At 54.2% G+C, this 17,300-nt stretch overlaps 9 protein-coding genes across 9 annotated transcripts; 5 read left to right on the forward strand and 4 right to left on the reverse strand.

Moving 5' to 3' along the window:
• Nucleotides 1–95: 95 nt before the first annotated feature.
• Nucleotides 96–488, forward strand: HETIRDRAFT_453672 (uncharacterized protein; the record flags this gene model as incomplete). Its single annotated transcript, XM_009551162.1, has 2 exons — nucleotides 96–137; nucleotides 195–488. 2 exons carry the CDS (start codon nucleotides 96–98, stop codon nucleotides 486–488), a joined length of 336 nt encoding a protein of 111 aa, XP_009549457.1.
• Nucleotides 489–549: 61 nt separating this feature from the next.
• HETIRDRAFT_453673 (uncharacterized protein) lies at nucleotides 550–1,219 on the forward strand (the record flags this gene model as incomplete). The annotated part of the gene is made up of 2 exons (XM_009551163.1): nucleotides 550–954; nucleotides 1,082–1,219. The coding sequence occupies 2 exons, from the start codon at nucleotides 550–552 to the stop codon at nucleotides 1,217–1,219; spliced, it is 543 nt and encodes a 180-aa protein (XP_009549458.1).
• Nucleotides 1,220–1,962: 743 nt separating this feature from the next.
• On the reverse strand, nucleotides 1,963–2,388 carry HETIRDRAFT_117773 (uncharacterized protein; the record flags this gene model as incomplete). The annotated part of the gene is made up of 1 exon (XM_009551164.1): nucleotides 1,963–2,388. One exon carries the CDS (start codon nucleotides 2,386–2,388, stop codon nucleotides 1,963–1,965), a length of 426 nt encoding a protein of 141 aa, XP_009549459.1.
• A 221-nt stretch (nucleotides 2,389–2,609) lies between these two features.
• HETIRDRAFT_117774 (uncharacterized protein) lies at nucleotides 2,610–5,425 on the forward strand (the record flags this gene model as incomplete). Its single annotated transcript, XM_009551165.1, has 9 exons — nucleotides 2,610–2,660; nucleotides 2,741–3,282; nucleotides 3,386–3,473; nucleotides 3,582–3,788; nucleotides 3,909–4,012; nucleotides 4,157–4,574; nucleotides 4,676–4,892; nucleotides 5,152–5,181; nucleotides 5,292–5,425. The coding sequence occupies 9 exons, from the start codon at nucleotides 2,610–2,612 to the stop codon at nucleotides 5,423–5,425; spliced, it is 1,791 nt and encodes a 596-aa protein (XP_009549460.1).
• Nucleotides 5,426–5,559: 134 nt separating this feature from the next.
• On the forward strand, nucleotides 5,560–6,043 carry HETIRDRAFT_453677 (uncharacterized protein; the record flags this gene model as incomplete). The annotated part of the gene is made up of 2 exons (XM_009551166.1): nucleotides 5,560–5,696; nucleotides 5,848–6,043. The coding sequence occupies 2 exons, from the start codon at nucleotides 5,560–5,562 to the stop codon at nucleotides 6,041–6,043; spliced, it is 333 nt and encodes a 110-aa protein (XP_009549461.1).
• Nucleotides 6,044–9,510: 3,467 nt separating this feature from the next.
• On the reverse strand, nucleotides 9,511–9,908 carry HETIRDRAFT_323296 (uncharacterized protein; the record flags this gene model as incomplete). The annotated part of the gene is made up of 2 exons (XM_009551167.1): nucleotides 9,511–9,672; nucleotides 9,837–9,908. The coding sequence occupies 2 exons, from the start codon at nucleotides 9,906–9,908 to the stop codon at nucleotides 9,511–9,513; spliced, it is 234 nt and encodes a 77-aa protein (XP_009549462.1).
• Nucleotides 9,909–10,074: 166 nt separating this feature from the next.
• On the forward strand, nucleotides 10,075–11,889 carry HETIRDRAFT_435649 (uncharacterized protein). Its single transcript, XM_009551168.1, has 5 exons — nucleotides 10,075–10,313; nucleotides 10,440–10,845; nucleotides 10,901–10,915; nucleotides 10,975–11,379; nucleotides 11,456–11,889. The coding sequence occupies exons 1-5, from the start codon at nucleotides 10,232–10,234 to the stop codon at nucleotides 11,547–11,549; spliced, it is 1,002 nt and encodes a 333-aa protein (XP_009549463.1). The 5' UTR covers nucleotides 10,075–10,231; the 3' UTR covers nucleotides 11,550–11,889.
• HETIRDRAFT_49662 (uncharacterized protein) lies at nucleotides 11,861–14,784 on the reverse strand (the record flags this gene model as incomplete). The annotated part of the gene is made up of 14 exons (XM_009550460.1): nucleotides 11,861–11,908; nucleotides 11,969–12,128; nucleotides 12,196–12,416; nucleotides 12,450–12,556; nucleotides 12,652–12,811; nucleotides 12,868–12,999; nucleotides 13,059–13,163; nucleotides 13,216–13,369; nucleotides 13,414–13,529; nucleotides 13,582–13,692; nucleotides 13,981–14,172; nucleotides 14,230–14,469; nucleotides 14,544–14,637; nucleotides 14,708–14,784. The coding sequence occupies 14 exons, from the start codon at nucleotides 14,782–14,784 to the stop codon at nucleotides 11,861–11,863; spliced, it is 1,917 nt and encodes a 638-aa protein (XP_009548755.1).
• A 1,493-nt stretch (nucleotides 14,785–16,277) lies between these two features.
• Nucleotides 16,278–17,211, reverse strand: HETIRDRAFT_441261 (uncharacterized protein). The gene has a single exon (XM_009551169.1). It carries the CDS (start codon nucleotides 17,129–17,131, stop codon nucleotides 16,334–16,336), a length of 798 nt encoding a protein of 265 aa, XP_009549464.1. The 5' UTR covers nucleotides 17,132–17,211; the 3' UTR covers nucleotides 16,278–16,333.
• Between the last annotated feature and the right edge of the window lie 89 nt (nucleotides 17,212–17,300).

The raw sequence follows: 17,300 nt of genomic DNA on the forward strand, positions 1-17,300 counted from the left end.
GAAAAAGTCGGAGGGGTTGTGTCTGAGGACGAGCATGGAGGGACAGAAGAAAAGGAGGCGAGGAGCGCGCGGGAGAGGGCTGCGAACCCGCGTCCATGTCGACTAAAGTAGAGCAGACGTCCGAGCCAAGAGGCCCCGTCTGCCACTCCAGCCACCACCATAGAAGCACCTGATCCTTCTGCCCTTCTGTCAAGATCGCTGCCCAGATCTCCCCATTCACATCCTCCGCTTCCCTCCCTTCGTACCCTTTCCCCCTCCCCCAATCACCGCCAACGCCCCCCTCCCGGCCCTCCTCCGCTGACAAAACGTCATTCGCCTCTTCCAGAACGCCCTTCCAGAACACTCTGCTCGACCATACCCCGGCCGCACCCCCCCTTCCCGCACCCCCCTCCAGCGCACGATCCCTCCGACACACCCCCGCCCCCCCGTCACCCCCGCCCCCCGTCCCACTCCCCCGACGCCCCGCCGCCACGCTCCACGACACATAAATGACCTATTCCCCATCGCTCTCTCATTGTCCCGTCCTGACAGCCGGCGCAATGATGCCTTATGCGGAAACCCAGCCCTGCTTCCCGTGACCGTCTCCGTGACCGTATCGCTCCTTCGGCATCCGCGAGTCCGTCTGCGCAGTGCTGCTCCCCCGCCTCGATCCTCCTCCACCCCCGATCGCGCACCGCTCGACACCCGTCCCCGTCCCCGTCCCCATTCCCGTCCCCTTCCCAGAATCACCTCCTATCCGCTCGTGGCCCGTGCCCCACCCATAGACGCCCGTCGCGCGCTTGCCAACGATCACCCACGTTTGATATCCGGATCCATTTCGTCTCGCGACGTCGCGTGAAAGCAACTGACGGCTTACCCGACGCGACCCCAATTTCGTCCGCTTTCGAAACATCCGGCCCCGTCGTTCGTATCATATCATCACCATGCGCGTCTTCGCAGCCACCGCCACCACAGGTGCACGCAAAAAAAAAATGTCCTCTCCATTTCTTCGTTTTTTGCACGATTTTTTTTTTCCTTCTTCGTCGTTGCATTCGGCTCACATGTACAGTGCCAGCATGTACCCTGTTTCCGGTCGCAATAGCACGACTCTGATCAGCTTCATCACGGCATCCCCCTCCCGCGCCCCGTCCGCGCTCCCGCCCATCTCCAGCCGCACACCACCTCATCACAATTGGACCACGAATTTCATCATTTTTTCATCTACCACTGGTTTCGATGATGATGCGTTGACAGGTGCCCGTCGAACTTCCTTTCGACGCCACGATCGACATTCTCTGCGCGCAAAACGGACGCGGCTGTCTCCAGCGCGCCCATCCCTTCTTCCCTGAAAGCTTCTTCCGCATTATATGCAGGAGGACGCGCCGGCGGCGTCGCGCACACACCATACACATCCTCCAGAGGTCTTATTGTGTGGACAGGTCTGGACTCGGCCCGCGTACTGTTTAGGTCTTATGACTCGACGCCAAAAACAGCTTCAGAGAGGCGTCTAGAGCTATGGCCATGGCCATTGGCCACGTCGGTCCTGATTAGCTATATCCACTCGCTCTTTTGACTTGGACGCGGACTGGGACTGGAACGCCAAACTCTTATCACCCCATCTATCCTCATCATCCATACCAATCCGCATCCGCACCCCGACTACTCCTATCCTGATTGTATTGCTCTTATCCCCGCAGGATCCGTCGAGGCCCCTCGTTTTCTCGCTCGATGGATTGATCAGAGCGGCCATGCATAAAGCTCAAAAGTCTCACTGAAACCTGAGACGAGGCTCAACGGTATCCCCATCCGATGTCCCGACGGAACGAGTCGAATGAAGCGCCCGTGGACGCACAGCCTACTCGTAGCCTGCAAGCAGGACTCGCGCGCCCCGGGACTCGCGCACACAGCTCCCAAAGGAGCAGCAGCTCGCAGACTGGCAAGTCGAACAAGTCGGCATGTTGTCGGTCCCTCGGGCCGCTTGTCCTACTCGCGAGCGCCTCTTGATGGCCAATCCAGTCCATCCCTCGCTCGCCCCTTTTTTTCGCTTTTGTTTTCCATTCTCTGGTTGGCTGGCGTTTTTCTGTTCTTTCTGCTCTCCCTCCCCCCTCCGCCTGCTTCTCGTTCTCTGTCATGTATCGGATAGGCGTCATCGAACGCCGTGTATGTCCGTGCTATACGGTTTTGCCTCCCTTGCCGGGCAGCTGCAGAGCACGCGTTCGTTCCTTGCGCTCTGCTTGCCTGGCCTCGCGTCGCTTCGGAAGCCTCGCACTCTCCCCGCCCCGCATCGCTCCACTCCACGCGCCTGATGAACAGTTCTGCGACCGGTGTTATCCCCCCGTCCTCGTCCAGCAGCTCATCAATTACGGTCGCGGCCGGTACAACGATGCCGACGAGGCGGCCGCGGGACATCTCCCGAGCCCCCTTCCACTTCTATCCTGCGCACACGTTTGTCTGGAGCGCCTCCGATGACAGACGTAGAAATAGAACTGATAATTGAAATGGGAAAAAAAATAGATTGATTGAAAGAGAAAGAGACGTTAGGGAGAGACGTATGCGCTGGCTTCGAACCCAAAGTCGCACACCAGGATGGCTATAAATAGCTCGGCTTGTGGTGATCGACTGAATGCTGGATGCGGCAGGTCGGCGCGTGCGCGTGCGTGGTGGGAGCAGTGTGCGCCAGAGTACGTTATGCGGGTGTTGTATGTGCATGTTCGGGTTCGGGTTCGGGGTCGGTAAGTAAGTAAAAAGTATGTAAGTGGAGAGTAAGCGTGCTAGGAACGTGGGGACGGGGCGCGCGGGCGCGGCCAGGACCACGGACGCGGATGGGGGGAACGGGCGTGCGAGCCTGTTCGACCGCTGTCTGTCCAACATTCAACGCCCGATGATCAGCCCCTCGAGGTCCAAGCTTCAGGGGGAGGGGAGGATGGAGTTGAAGCGTGGCGGCCGTGGTGGGGTCCATCGTGCTGCCGATGGACACCCCGCTTCCTCGCGCGTTCCGGGTCGCGAGTGCTTGTGCAGAGCGTGGCCCTGTGATTGCCTAGGCACCGCGCGCGCGAAACGTGCGTATTTGCATGCGTACATACGCGCATACACGGAGGCGCGATACGGAACGGGGATGGCGTGTCTCGTTCGAATCTTCGGCGCGATCGCGCGCGCGGGCTGCGATGGGTGGCCGGGGAGAAGGGCGCTGCGGAGAGGGGGAGGTAGAGGGGCAATGAACGAAGAGCGAAGAGCAGGCCTGGTCGAGCCTGGGGATGGCCGCGCCCGCGGGAGAGCGCGAAGGCGAGAACGCACGGGCGGGGCGTGACGGAAGGGGGGGACGGGGACGATAAGTACAGTGGGCGAACGCGTGCTCGGGGAACGTTCAGCGAGAACACCACCACCCCCAGTGGAATACGTGCGTCAGCTCTTCGAAGGAAGGAAAGGAAGGAAGGAGAGAAGGCTGGAGAGAAGCCGGCGGGCGCGGTGCCACTGGCTTCGCGATCAGACGCTGGGTATGAAAGGAAAAGACGTCTCTCTCTGATGTCTGCGTCTCGTGGGTGTGCTGCTCAGAGCGTGCTTGCCGGTTCCCCAACGGGCGGGGATTTCTGGAACTGTTCCAGCGGGTGTCGCGAGCGTCGTCGGAAGCGGGGGGGTTCGTGGGCGGCGTGAGCGTGGCGCGGCGGGCGACAAAAGAAAAGAAAGGAGATGTGGACCGGGGAAAGGCGCAGGCGCAGATCTCACATGTGGCGAGGGAAGATCCAGCGGCCGTTCGGGGGCACAGGTTCATTTCGGGGCGGGCGCGTACCAGATACATCATTGATGCTTCGGTGCGGCTCTGATGCCGATTGCAAGCTGCGCAAAGTGAGAACTCAGATCAGATAAGCGTGCACTTGCTCATAATAAGCAGCTGATACCCCGCTGTCGGTGCGATGACGCCGTGCGCGGAGAAGAAAGCGCAGCTGAGCAAGATAATAAGCGCAGACGAGGATCGCACGGACCACTTGCTTGTACTCGAAGCTCGGCAGCCGACCGCAGGCGCGCGCGCCTCGAGGTGCGGCGGAGTCGCAGACGAGCACAGAGACTGCCCATGCCCGAAAGGCCGCAAAAAACATGGGCCCGACGCGCGCCAGAGGCAAAAGAGAGCTGAGAGGGCTTGTGAGGACTGTGCTCGCTAGATGCACGTCCCTTCTTCCAGTCGAAGCCCGAAGCCTGCAAATTTTAAAAGCCTCGACTTCGGACGATGCACTGGAGCTCGGAGGGCGAGGACCGAAGCGGCTGAGGCGGAGTGCAGTGGGAGTGTATCGCTGATGCAAGCAGACGCCCACAAAGAGCACGTGCCACGATCCATGTGCGACGGGCTTGCTTCGGCGAGGATCGCGTCTGGCTGTCTGCAAGAGAAGAAAGAAGGGAAGCGAGAGACGATTGACAGCCGGAATCGGTCCCCCAAGCGCATCTGCCCATCTCCAACGCGATCTGGCCACAAACAGCCCACCGCGAGTCCGCGTCTCCCGATGGGGGCCCCGGCCAGCGACCAAATCACGCCGCATCGACCGATATGCCAGCAGATGCCAGCACACCCGCCAACACCCTCCATCGCCATGCCACGCCGTGGGGTGTTTCACATAATGAAGTGTGATCACTCGTTTGAAATGAAACGGTCAAAGGGAGATACAGATTGGATTGCAAGATCGATGCGACGCGACGCGATATGCAGATGATGATGTCGATGCGTACCGAGAGAGCCGTCACACCATGTGACACCCAGATGCGAACAACAATCCGATGGGACGAGACGCTGCTTGTCGTGGGGCGCGGGGCTGACATCCAGCGAGCGTCGGACGAGGAAGCGCGCAGAGACGCTCAGCTGCATGTCACCAACAACTACCGACACAACGCCCGGATGAACACTTTTTGCAGTCGAGCGCACACCCGTGCGCCGGAGCCGGCTATTTCACCACAACACCAGGAAGCGCCGAAGCACCGAACTCGAAGCCGCTCGCACATACGAGAACGACCGTTTGACGAATGTGTCTGCGACGTCCATCGTGAACGCGGTGAAGCCTTATCCCCGTCTGGACGAGTGACGCGGTACTTACTTGACAGATTCAACATTTACGCTTTGATGGCATCCTCTCGAGCAACTGGGGATTGATGTATGACATGATGGGGGTGTCCATGTATGTGTGCCAGTTCACACGCGAACGCTTGGTACTGCGATAAGTGAGTGTCCTCGAGGCTCACAAACGCAGTGTCAGCATGGACGCGACGGCTTGGCCGCTCATTGCTACCGATGCCTAATCCCTGTTGTCATGGGCACATCTTACCCGCAGCTTGGACGTTCCTCTCTGGCCGTGCATCGGACGATACGCTGCACGGCGCGCAAGTCAATGGGCCACGTTCGTTACAACAGAAAGCTGGCCCCTACGTCACCTCGTTTGACGCACTCCAAACGGGCCTGTTCTGAGAACGTCGAGGGTCTGAGGCTTCCAGAACGGATTCTGATGGCTCTCCAACAGCTCCAAACTTACCCCATTCGTCTTCGTTTGAGAAGTGGACATCGCAGGAGGGCCACAGCGAACAGGAAGCGGAGGTGGAAGAATGAGCGCAAGCGCCACGTCCACCGACGCGCTCGTGCTGATGCTCAGCTCCGAGTCGGCCCGACGCGGCGCCTTTGCTATCTCGCTCGACGTGAACCTACGCTTGACGCTGCTCACGCCATATCCACTTGGGTTTCCGTGCGCTGGCGCGCGCCTTTCCTCTTCCTGCCTCTTCTTCCACCGGGATCTTGCTCTTAATTAAAAAAAGCGCGGTTATTCAGATTTCCCCGCAATATGTCAAACTCTGCACCCAGCGAGCCCTGTTCTGACAGCGTGCGCGTTTTACAAGCCGCATCCTGCCGTGGCTCCTCAGCTCTCCTCATTTCGTCATGGTCATCGGGCCCATGAAAGGAAATAAGTCCATATTTTTGAAATCACTTGGAGAGTCGGAGAGTAGCGGAGAGTCGGCGCAGGCGATCAGATCGAATGGATGCACTGGAGGACTGCTGGAGGGCGTGCGGGAGATATATTTCCCGCTTAAATGAATGGCCGTGCATGTAGATTGCCAGGCAGACACAGCATGGCGACGCGGAAGATTGACGACTTGAAGACTCTATCTCTGCAGCTAACTGCATAAGCGTGGTATTTGCACTTCCTACTGGCTCATGATATTTCAACGCTACAGGACTCTCGATGGACATCGAGACCTATCGAGGCCTGTAAGTTTCACCCACATCAACGGCGCGTGAGTACCTTTTGGGTCGTACGTGTCCGATCTCATTCGTCGTATCATCGTTTTCCCATCTTTCTCTTTCACGCTTTTGCTCGCCAGATCTTCCAGCAAGGGGAGAGCATATCTCGGTGGATATAGGAGGTCATAGGAGGTCGTAGAGCCTTACAATCCAGCCCGAGTTCAGGTCTTTGTCTCGTTTCATATGCATCTCGATATAACGACAAAGCTAACTGCTTGCGCAACCAAGTGCCTTCATATGCAGTAATAGGACCATGAGTGGACTGTCGGGCCATCACATGATACACAACCCCCGCGTTTTAGCGTGACAGCAGGATAGTCCATGCCGTCATTCCATCGACCGCGATCGAGGTGCTAATGGAAAGCTGCAGCTCCGTCTCGCCCGCGTCCTCGAGTCCTGTTTTGGCATAGATGTGCACTGAGTGCGACCTCCACCCTCCATTATTCGCCTCTTTTTTCGATCCTTTGATCGTCCCACAGGTTCTAGCTTGCCCATGGAGATCGCATCTTCGACACGCCTGCGATCATGGATTTATCGCTGTCTGCGATACGTATCTGGACCATCACGATGCGGCGGGGGAGGGAGTTCTGACACGCTGATTCCGGGCTACGCTGCGACAGCTGGATCTGGCAGGAGGAAGATTTGCGCTGAATGCAGTGGCTCTGGCTCAGCGATGGACACGGCCGGCGCTGTTGACTCGGAAGACGGTGGCGGGTGGCATCGGCGCGCGTGACAGCCATGCGTCGATAGATGCATTGTGGCGTGGGCAGACAGTTGACAGGCGGTCAGGCGGACGCGCTTCCTCTTCCATGCCAGACGCGTCCGTGTCGGGATACGCATCGCGTCCCCCTCGGACGTCCGGATCAACTCGCTTTTCCGTGATTCTCCAGAGCTCGCCTGCAATCGAGTGCGCTCGTGGTCTGCGGCCGGTCGTGTCTAATGTCTTGAACGCAAAGTTTGAACCTTGAATACATGCTTCCCACTTCCCACTTCGCCCAACAAGGACATACCATGGCGCTCGAGGCGCTTCCTCAGCCACGAGGCTGATAGACCCTTCGAGGTGCTTGATATATGAGTCCACACGTCTGTTGATCAAGTGCTCTCCGGCCCTTGCCCCTTGGAGCGCTCTCCACCTCGAGGCGAGAGAGCCAGTTCAACGCAGCATTTGGCGTCAATTTCTCTATCCGCGCTTTTTTCGGTCTTCATTTCTACTCCTATTTTTTGCTGATACATCACACCTTCGCTTCTTCAACTTCTATCCCCGAACCGTATGTCAGATTGGCTTGCGGACTAGACAATATCCCTCGATTACGTCCCTTTTCGATTCGTGGTGCTGAGGGACTCGATGGCACCAGATGATATACCACATCATTCATCAATATCGCAGGGACGTGGATCGAACAGATCGTCCGCCGTGGTCGCACACCTCAACTACGGTTATCTGTAGCATGCCCATCGACCCTGTCCGAATGGCTCATGGAAGCCCACAATACGGAGGTGGCTTTGAAAGCCGAAACTTTGGCCAATATTTTTTCCCTGTATGAATGTTTCTTCTGACACCGTGCCGCATGACAGCCACGTCCGCCTAAAACGTCGTCATCCTGCGGCAGACTGGTCCGAGACGTGATCTCATATTCGCCATGAGGGTTTGTTTCGCATTTCCATATATCGATGCCGACGCGGATCAATGTGATGATACCAACATATAAACTGCGCTCGATGATCAATCGACGCTGGACGATGCCGGAGAAATGGTGGGGATTTAGGGGCTACACACGAGCTCATAGGAGGCCTCCAATTGATTGAAGGGCTGTGTCATAGCTGACTTGAAAAAAGTCAGGAAGCTCAGCTCGTCCCCCTCATGACCGAATCGACGGAAAGCATTTCAGACACCTGAAGCGCTCTTTGTGCGACACGAGGCCTCACGAGACCAGCTTGAAATCAATGATGCAGTCGTCATTACCTATGAAGGTAAAAACATGGATAACGCGTGCAAAGGGGACGCTATTCATTATACAACAATTGCCTTCCCTCTCCCTGTCGGACTTGTGAGCCTTCATCCGACGGGGCTTCAGTCGTTTGACCGCAGCGTCTTTCCGAAGCTTTATGGACATTCATCTAATTCCCAACTCGTTTCAAGTACCAAGTACCCGAATCTGAGAGGTGACATTCTTCGACGAGTGATTTATATCCGTAACAGATCATTGACGTACTCTGAATGTCCTTGTATTACATCTTCACCTCGAGCGATGGGTCGCACCCGTCCTTGCCTTCAACGTCGGATGAAACTCCGCCGTCATACATTGCGGCTAAAGCGTCACTATCATTCATTGAATTGAGTTTCAAGATCCAAACCTTGTCAAGTTGCAGCTTCTTTGAATGTCATGCTGTGGAACAAAGCGTCTGGAACCTTTCTATCGCCAGGGGTCCCGTAAGGGGAGGACATACCCTTGGATACGAACTTCCTGATCAGCACGTCATTTTGACTGCGCGAATTCTCATCTCGCCCACGCACCTTCTAAAAGTAGATATCAATGTCAGGGGGTGGCCATGGCGTCTTCATAACAGCATTCACAATACCAAAGAATGTTTCTGTTATGAGTTGTATATGTGGACTGTGGACCACCGTATTTAGTATACCCGATGTCACAGACATGACTCCTGTTGTCGCCATAGTACTTTCCAGGAGCAAGACGACAGAAAGTGACACATATGTGGAACGCGTTGCCAAAGTTTCACGATGACAAGTCCCGGAGATTTGATGTTGGTTTATGTGGGTCCCAGATGACGAAGTGAGCACACGACCAATCATGAACGCCTCACCGCTGACCCTCGCGGACGCGGCACGACCGTATCTTCATTCAGCAGGTGACCATCACGGCAAAATGAACGTCGGAACCGGTGCAGCAGCAAAAGGACCAGTCACAGACTGTCTACGAGACAGGGGCACCAGGAACATTGTTGTATAACAAAGGCACGGGGTAAGCGCGCACTGAAAGAGTCGGCCCAAAGCGGGGGCGGGCGGTGACGTGGGGACATGTGTTTGTCGGGGGGATGGGAGAAGGTGCGGCTGTTACCCTATTTCATGCAGTGATAGGCACAGAGATAGCAGAACAAGCTGCAATGGAGTTACGGAGACGTATGAGCGTTAATCTTGCGGTTCAAAGGGCACGCAGAGCCGTGTTTTTTCGGACTTGTTTGCCCAGTTGACAGCGACCAAGGCTTCGCCGGATGCCAAGGTACGTTGTGGAGCGACTGTTCTAAGTTCCGTCGAATCCGTCAATGAGCCGATGCCTTCGAGACTTTGACGTGTCTCTGCTGTGTTCGATGCTCGGTATGTGATTGAACCTTGATGAGCAAGAAAAAGGGGTGTAGATACTTTCTTGATGGAAGGCGGTGGGGTGACAGCAATGGTGGTATCTCTGTGTTCAAAATTGGGCGAATTGCGTCATGAAGCGCCCGGTAGTCACTCGGAGTGAGACGAAGGATGGGAAGGCTTACCTGCCTCTGGAACGAAAATGAACACATGAAGGTACGCGGGCGTGAATGCGTCAAATGACAGGTGGGCATCCTGCAGAACAAAAACATGACGTACGGGACATGACGACAATAAGCATCCAGTCAAAGCTGTATACAGCTCGTCGATGATCCAAAGCATCTTTTGAGAGGTTGTTCCTTCAGCTGACAGTCTCTGGCACCAGTGCTGATGAAATTTTTGAAAGCTGAGATTCTGCAGGAGGCCAGGGTTGGGATGAGCGTTACGCTGCTGAAGCGTTCACGGGCACCGCCGCGTGACATGCTTCGCGCTAAATTGTGTCGCTGCGCGTCACCTCAGATCTGTGATCACACCGGCTGACTCCCAATTCCGCTCTCCTCACTACACGATATTGGAGGTTTCACCTCACAGATTCAGCCTCTTTTTTGCATCACCATATCGAAAGTTCAAAGCCATCCGGCGTCTAGTACTACTCAGGGATCAAGATGTCCAGTGTGATCATTACGAGATCTCAGAACAAACCGAGACGGTCAGACCGCCTAAGTGGAGCACAAACCCCAAAGCGAGGTACGCTCTCTAGCCAGTTTGGCTCGGTTGTATTCAATGGCCCGGGGCGTTCTGCGCATCCGTAGATTCTATCATGTATATGATCAGCGGCAGCGGACGAGAATGCTAACCCCCCGTCGGTCTTAGGACCCACCATGTTCGTACAGATCGAATCAGTCAGGCGACCTTTGAAGAGGAAGCGGTCGCCTAGCGTTGAGCGCAAGCGCGAGCGAGAAAATATCCCTTTGGCCACACCTTCTGCCTCCAAGGGCTCGCGAGTCCCATCGTTCCAACTTCCACGCATTTCGCAGGCACAGAAGAAGCTCTTGGAGCATGAGACAGCATTGAAGCAGAAGGAAAAAGACATAAAGCGCAGAGAGGCGGATGTGGATAAGAAGCTAGAGACTATGCGCCAAGTTGAGTTCGTTATTGACAAAAGCGAATCCGCTTTAGCGTCGGTCAGGAAGGAGTTGCTCGAATTTGTGGATCTTCACATCATACCTGGTGCAGAGGCAAGTCTGCAGCGACTTGAAGCAGATTTCACCTGCCCACTGTGAGCCGCTTGCCTCTCGAAGCAATATCGTATATCTCAATATGATTGTACACAGGTGCTTGGACGTCATGTATGTCGCGCGTCCTGAGCCGTTTCGAAGTGCTCATGATCTGCGGACTCCCATCGCAGGGCGTGTCCGTACGCACTCAACGCTCCACGATGCGGACATACGTTCTGCGGCCTGTGTTTGTTACAGTGGTATTTCTCCTGTTTGCACGGCTGTGGAGGTTGGCATGAGCAGGTTGAATGCCCTATCTGTCGCTCGCCTTCCCAAATCGCCCACGGGCTCCTGCCACGGTCTATATTTTCATGCCCATTCATTCCGAACCGCCTTGTCGGAAACCAAATTGACGACTCCGTGACCAAACTCAGCGCTATGGGGGCGTTGGCGTCTCGCGCTATGAACATCACAATCGGAGGTTCGAATAAGAAGAAACGGAAGGTGTCGGAAATAGAAGAAGAGAAGATATCACCTATCGTTATGGACTGGGCCGAAAACGGCTCAAGTAAGCAGGATTGGACCAAGAGAATGGAGTGGGTTGAACACTTCTTTTATCCCATTCACCTGAGGATAACTCGTACATCCCCTGACTAACCTTGGCGGTCATAGACGTGGGCGCACTGAGATGGCCTTCATCACGTCGCAATGGGTTTCTCTTACACCATATGATTTTTTGGACGTGAAGAAACGTCTAGGAGTATGATGTGCAGCGTCTTTGAACGAAGTCGCCTTCGGCTGAAATCTCCCGGCTCACAAGGTTCAGACGGTGGTGCACGCCTTCCATTTTCCTCGCAACACGTGCATTCCCCCACTCCCGAGCGTCCTTCCTTTCGCCTCGAGGCTTCATTGTTTGCCCCATGTAATCAATTCTTTGTTTATTCCATATACTACCTTGATCACGCGTTTGAACAGTGTTGCATGATTTCAATGCCCATGTTATCTTGCCGAAGTAGCTATCTGACTCCCCAGGCCTTCCATTCATGACAGCGATATCTTGTACTACATAAACCAAATTTACAAATAGAAGCAACGTTCACGCAGCCCCCGCATGCCGAGGAGGTCCTGTGTATCAATTCATGCACGTTCAGTGAAGAGACGGCTGCGTTCGAGAAATGCCCTTACCCAGTCAGATGGTGTGATCCATAAGTCTGTTACACCATCCATTTTGCCCAAGACCGCGGCCCCCTTCCACATGAGAACACGTGGATCAACGTCTTTGGGTGAAGGGATAATTTGCACCTTGTCCATGTTTACAACTAAAGGCGTCGCGATCGCTTGAAGTCTAAGTAATGCCAGAGGTCGGTTTTGGAATGCTACAGCCATAAGCCGATACAGAAATGCAGACGTACCGGCTTTCCAGAGCATGCGACATCCCAGGCATCGATCCAGTACCCCCGACAACGAGCACTGCCTGAAGGTATTTGCGGATTTTCTCGTCACCGCCAGCAGCGCGCGTAGAGTTGAAGATAGCGACGTCCAAAGGGAGTTTGCTTGCTTCAAAGCATATGTCAATGTCAAACCGATTGGTGTATGTTCCGGGAGACTTTGATCGGGGGACGTTGGCGGTGGGCTGTTGTTTACCGTTCTCCGTCGGGTCCGCGACCAATTTGATATCACCTTCGATATCCACATCCATTGCAGCCGCATCGCCTGAACCTTCTTCGGCAGACGGTTGACTAGGTGTTGGTAGCTTGGAAGAGTCGAGCTGCTCTGTTGGCGTGCCCGAACTTGTGACTGAAGGCGTGCCTGGAGGTTCCATTCTCATCATTTTTTGCACCAACGGATGAACAAATAAACTCTCGAACCCGAGGCTGGTGGAGGCGAGGGTGCACCATTGTGTTTTCCCGCCACGGATGGTGTCTTTGAACTCGATGGCGTCGCTTGTCGCACTTCTGTCGGGCCGGGGGAAAAGGCGGCCTCAGGACGCGTGAAAAGGTGCTGTGTCGATATGATCATAGCTTGGGTCTATGCGCTGATGCTTAGAAACTGCATCTGAAATGAGGTGAACTTTTCGGACGCACATACTGGTCTGCTGGAAGAGAATCGCGGTGTTCCCGGTGGTCAGATATCTCATCTGAGACATCAGGGTGTTGAATTGGCCACATTCCTATCCGCTTTCTCTCAAATTCGATGACGCGAGGCTCGAAGAGACACTGATGGGGTACATGTTGTTAGAAAGGAGATGCTACAAAATCAATTGCAGCAAACATACCATGGGTGCCAATATAAGCTCGTCATAAGCACGAAGCCCGTATTTTTCTGTAGCCTTTCCAGGCTGCCGGACGACGAAATCGTATAGATTGAGAGCGACGTCGCCCTGAGCTATGCAATTAGTCGAGGTAATAATACTGAGGACTCGACATCTATACCTCCGCTAAAGTGCACAACCTGGTCTTCAGATCTTCCATCACGGCCCAATCGTAGGATCGCGCAAGGTTGATGTCTCGATAAGGAAAACTAATTCTCTCAAGCAGCACGTACAGAAACTCTGTAATGTAGTCCCCGCCCATATTGAGGTACATCCTGTGTGCGTTGAGCATGAGTTTATTGTAAACAAGATCTCTTACCTAGTATCTGCGACGATCATGCCTTCATCAACACATGCTATTGTTGTGGTAACTGCGCCCATGTTCACAACACAAGCGCTCGAGATGCCTGCACCGTACGTTGCAGCCAGGGATTCCTAGACGATATTGATCATGACAGATACGGAGACGACATGACGGATAAGTTACCTGCTGTACACACAATTGCTTGAAGCCCATTCTCATCAGTATCAACGAGGCCATATCGCGAACATAAGACCGGTCATAGAAGTCTGGTATCACCAACATCACGGAATAGTCCTGGCATCGAGTCAGCTAAGCCAATGCGACGTGGCATATAAAATACCTTATAAGCTCGTGCTTCAATGCCGAATCTGTCACTCAACGTTACACTTATTATTGTTTCTACGTCGTCGAGAATCATTTGACTGGAAGGATAGTCCCTCGTATTGAATTTCGTCCCGTAGAAAGGCCGCCGCACAGTGTATCCTAGACGTGATGGATCTGATAAAAGAAGGGCCTAGAAAGATTCGGCGAGGATTGAGACTCAACCGAAAAATGTTGTTGAAGGCTCACCTTCTCTCCCACCAGAAACTCGTCCCCCTTCGATTCAAGTATCCATTGTGTACGGAACGGGTCGTTCTCCTCTGCTATGATCTCTGGTTTAATTTGTTCGTTGAACATGGAAGCCTTATTCGCAGCATCTGGCGTGACTCGCAGTTTGTAGAATCGCATCCGATCTCGCAAAGATGTCTGAATCAACGAGATTTTCTCGTCAAACTGGTTTCTCGTCAGGTGTCAGTACCTGTCTGCGGGCTGTCACAGCAAAAACCTCACTGGGTCATCGGAGGCAGGCGTTACAGCATACTCATCGCTACTAGACAACGAAGCAGTCATCTTTGGACGCCCCTTGCGGGGGCGCGAGATGCCTTCTACAAAGATGGGAGGAGGGACTGGAGTTTTAGCCTTCCGGGCGATGACATTTGGGATCGTGACAGGGTTCATATCACAAGCGCGTCCAATACGAAGGTTTTGCGACCCCGGATGGATGACGATGACTCGAGATCCTCTTCTAGTCTGTGCGATCCTTGAGTGCGTTGGAGTGGAGATGAAATAAGTCTTTCTGATACCTCCGTAGAAGTCAAAGATACGTCCTCAGCAGCTCTTTGTTTGCCAGCTTTTCGAGCCCATATGGTTTGTGACTCGCTTTTTAAATAGGATGTGCTCATGTGCTTTGGGTTCGGCCTGTCGCGATCGGTTACACGTCTCTGGTGAACAGCTCTCCCAAAGATACATGACAATGCGTGTTACTGACTGCAGTGGTACATGAAAGCCCGTGTAACGCATGCCCTGCGTGTCATCTCGCTTGATGTTGGGTATTCCTCGCGGCATCGGAAGAAATGAAGGTTCACGCTGCCCAGATGCTGTTGTGCGCTCAACGGGTGCAGTGGCGAATGTGGCTCGAGTTGAGACGGCGGACTTCATTTATGGTGGCGGTGCAAAGTTCACATTCCGCGATGTTCAGAATATTCTCCGTCCTCATCATCCTGCAGATGCCCATCTACCACCAGTACTAGCGAATGAGCAGCGATGGTCTTTCTAGATCTTGGAATGTTCACACATCGCAAGGCAGATGGGTTAAGCGCTCATGAACATCCTTCATTCTGGATCTAAGTATCAATAAGGTTTCTCGTCGTTTCGCTGGTCACTAACTCCGCGTTACAGAGTTTCGTTTGGATCTCCCTCTTCATTACGGAAGGCATGATGGAGATCCGTGACTGTTTCCCCTCAGCTCACAGATTTTTCTGATAGAAGGACAATTCACGCTTATAAGGTGTCCTCTACTGCATGAAATCCTATCCGGAGCATGGGAAGATGATCAAAGTGCCCCCAATCACCGTTTCCTCGACAATATACTGACAACCGAAACATGGAGGCAATGTCTTTTGCTCTCATCACATTGACAAACGCACACTCTTCATTTGCGCCGAAGGGGGTGATAAGGTGATTTATTTATTCATGCTCCTTGAAGAGAAGTGATCACAAGGCTGCCTCCAGGATCGTTTTCTGAGACCTCGTGCATTACATGCGTAGCAGCAGGCTGAAGCCCTTTTTCTCATCATGGAAGGGGCGAGTCCACTTCTCGGCCGCCTTTGTGGCCCGAGAGTATCGAACCTCGTGATCCTGTACTCTTAGCGCGCAGGTTATAGGGGAGGGGCTTGCCTTACATGGGGCCACCATGAAGAACATCCGCGGTTCTCCACTAAATTCTGACTGGTTCGCAGCATAATCTTTCACCCAACGATAACCCAATTCTGACGTTCGCACATCGGTGGTGCAATCGGTATGACTTCTGCGTTTCACAATTTTTTCCCCGGCTCGCTGGACAGGATGTGAAAGCCCTGGCTGCCCTTGCGTGGTCCTGTGTCGTTCGGGAATCTGGCGGTTCATTTTTGATTGATTTGAGTCGCTGACATGCCCCAACAAAAATAATATTTCCGCTTGCGAGGTCCACTGCCCCATGCGCGCTCCGTCAAGTGTCACTCTTAATCACTCGGTCTAGAATTCCCTCTCTTGATCTGGCTGAAAATTTGTTTGCCACGAGTCCATCTAGACAAGGCCCCTGCGGCGCATCATATATCACAGCTCGCCCAAACAAATGAACCATGACGAAAATCGTGAATTACACGGAGAGCTCTACAATTCCCCTTGGGCGTCTGTACCTTTCATCCGCAAAGTACTTAATACTTCACCTGATTCATTCCAACCGCTTTTCAGTGTCATGACGTTAAAGTGTCGTTTCTGTTCCCACATAGTACAAAAGGTAGAGTAGTTTGATGGTTGATGCACACGTACAATAGATTGCATGTGCGAAATAAAGCTGTCAAGTGTCCATCTCCCATTCCATCACAGAAAAAAACAATGGTCTGACAATTCTAAATCATCGGAGGCGCTTCAACGTTAACAACGACTTCAACGGCGTTGACCGACGTCTGCCCTTCTGTGGGGTCTGGCCTCCCGCACTCTGACTTGCACCCCCACCGTCGCGCCGGGCCTCGTTCTCGTTCTCGTTCTTCCGGCCACGCTGCGGCGTACTGATTGACGCGGTCCCCAACGAAATACGGAACGGCGACCGCTTGTTCTCCTTTTCCGTAGACGCCATCGAGCCCTTTCGGGAGCGCAGCCCCTTGGACTTGCGGTGGAGCTGAGGGGACACGGACCGAGAGCCTTTTGGGACCTTAGCCGAGGCGGCAGGAACCCGTCCGGGAGAGACAACGGTGGTGAGATCTGAGCGGTTCAATTTGTCGACGAAGGGACCGACTCCGGCCCCGGAAAAGTTGTCTTTCTGGGTTTGCGGCGTATGATGGGCTTGCGGGCGGCGATGATCGGGTGTGGTAAGATGGGGGAGAGTGATATTTGCCGAGGCGCTGTCCCCATTGACCAGGACAGAAGCATCGGCGAGGTGTGTCGTGGTGAACGCGTTGTCTGCAATGGTGAAACACTCTCTGAGCGGCGATGGCTGCCAGGTTGGCGATGTGGTCTTCAACGGTTCTTGAGTGGGTGTCCTGTCTGCGGAAGCGTTCCCGCCGTCTCTAGCGGGCGGCGGTGCGAAGTGGACACTTTTTGCGCGTTTCAGAATCCCGTGGATCTTCCTGGGTGTAGGCACATCGCGTGCGGGATCCGACTCCATAAACGCGGGCGTCACGGGTGTGGAAGACGCAAGCACGCGAGGCCCCATATGCCGATCGGTGCGCGGAGAAAGTGGAACAGTTATGGGAGCTGGAACACGAGTTGAAGTGGCGGGGGTAGACTGTGGGCGTCGTGCATCGATAAGAATCCGTTCTGAATGGCGCTTGCTCTGGCCGCCCGTTTGGGGCGGATCGATCCGAGAGGGTTTACGAGTGTAT

Source organism: Heterobasidion irregulare, assembly GCF_000320585.1.
Source record: "Heterobasidion irregulare TC 32-1 unplaced genomic scaffold scaffold_08, whole genome shotgun sequence".
Taxonomy (NCBI): domain Eukaryota; kingdom Fungi; phylum Basidiomycota; class Agaricomycetes; order Russulales; family Bondarzewiaceae; genus Heterobasidion; species Heterobasidion irregulare.

What these genes read in the sequence shown, in the direction of transcription:
- HETIRDRAFT_435649 (XM_009551168.1), top strand. Translation starts at nt 10,232, where the DNA reads ATGTCCAGTGTGATCATTACGAGATCTCAGAACAAACCGAGACGGTCA. An exon ending in AGCACAAACCCCAAAGCGAG is followed by an intron (nt 10,314 to 10,439) that starts GTACGCTCTCTA and finishes CGTCGGTCTTAG; the next exon opens with GACCCACCATGTTCGTACAG. An exon ending in GATTGGACCAAGAGAATGGA is followed by an intron (nt 11,380 to 11,455) that starts GTGGGTTGAACA and finishes TGGCGGTCATAG; the next exon opens with ACGTGGGCGCACTGAGATGG.
- HETIRDRAFT_441261 (XM_009551169.1), bottom strand. Translation starts at nt 17,131, where the DNA reads ATGGGGCCTCGCGTGCTTGCGTCTTCCACACCCGTGACGCCCGCGTTT.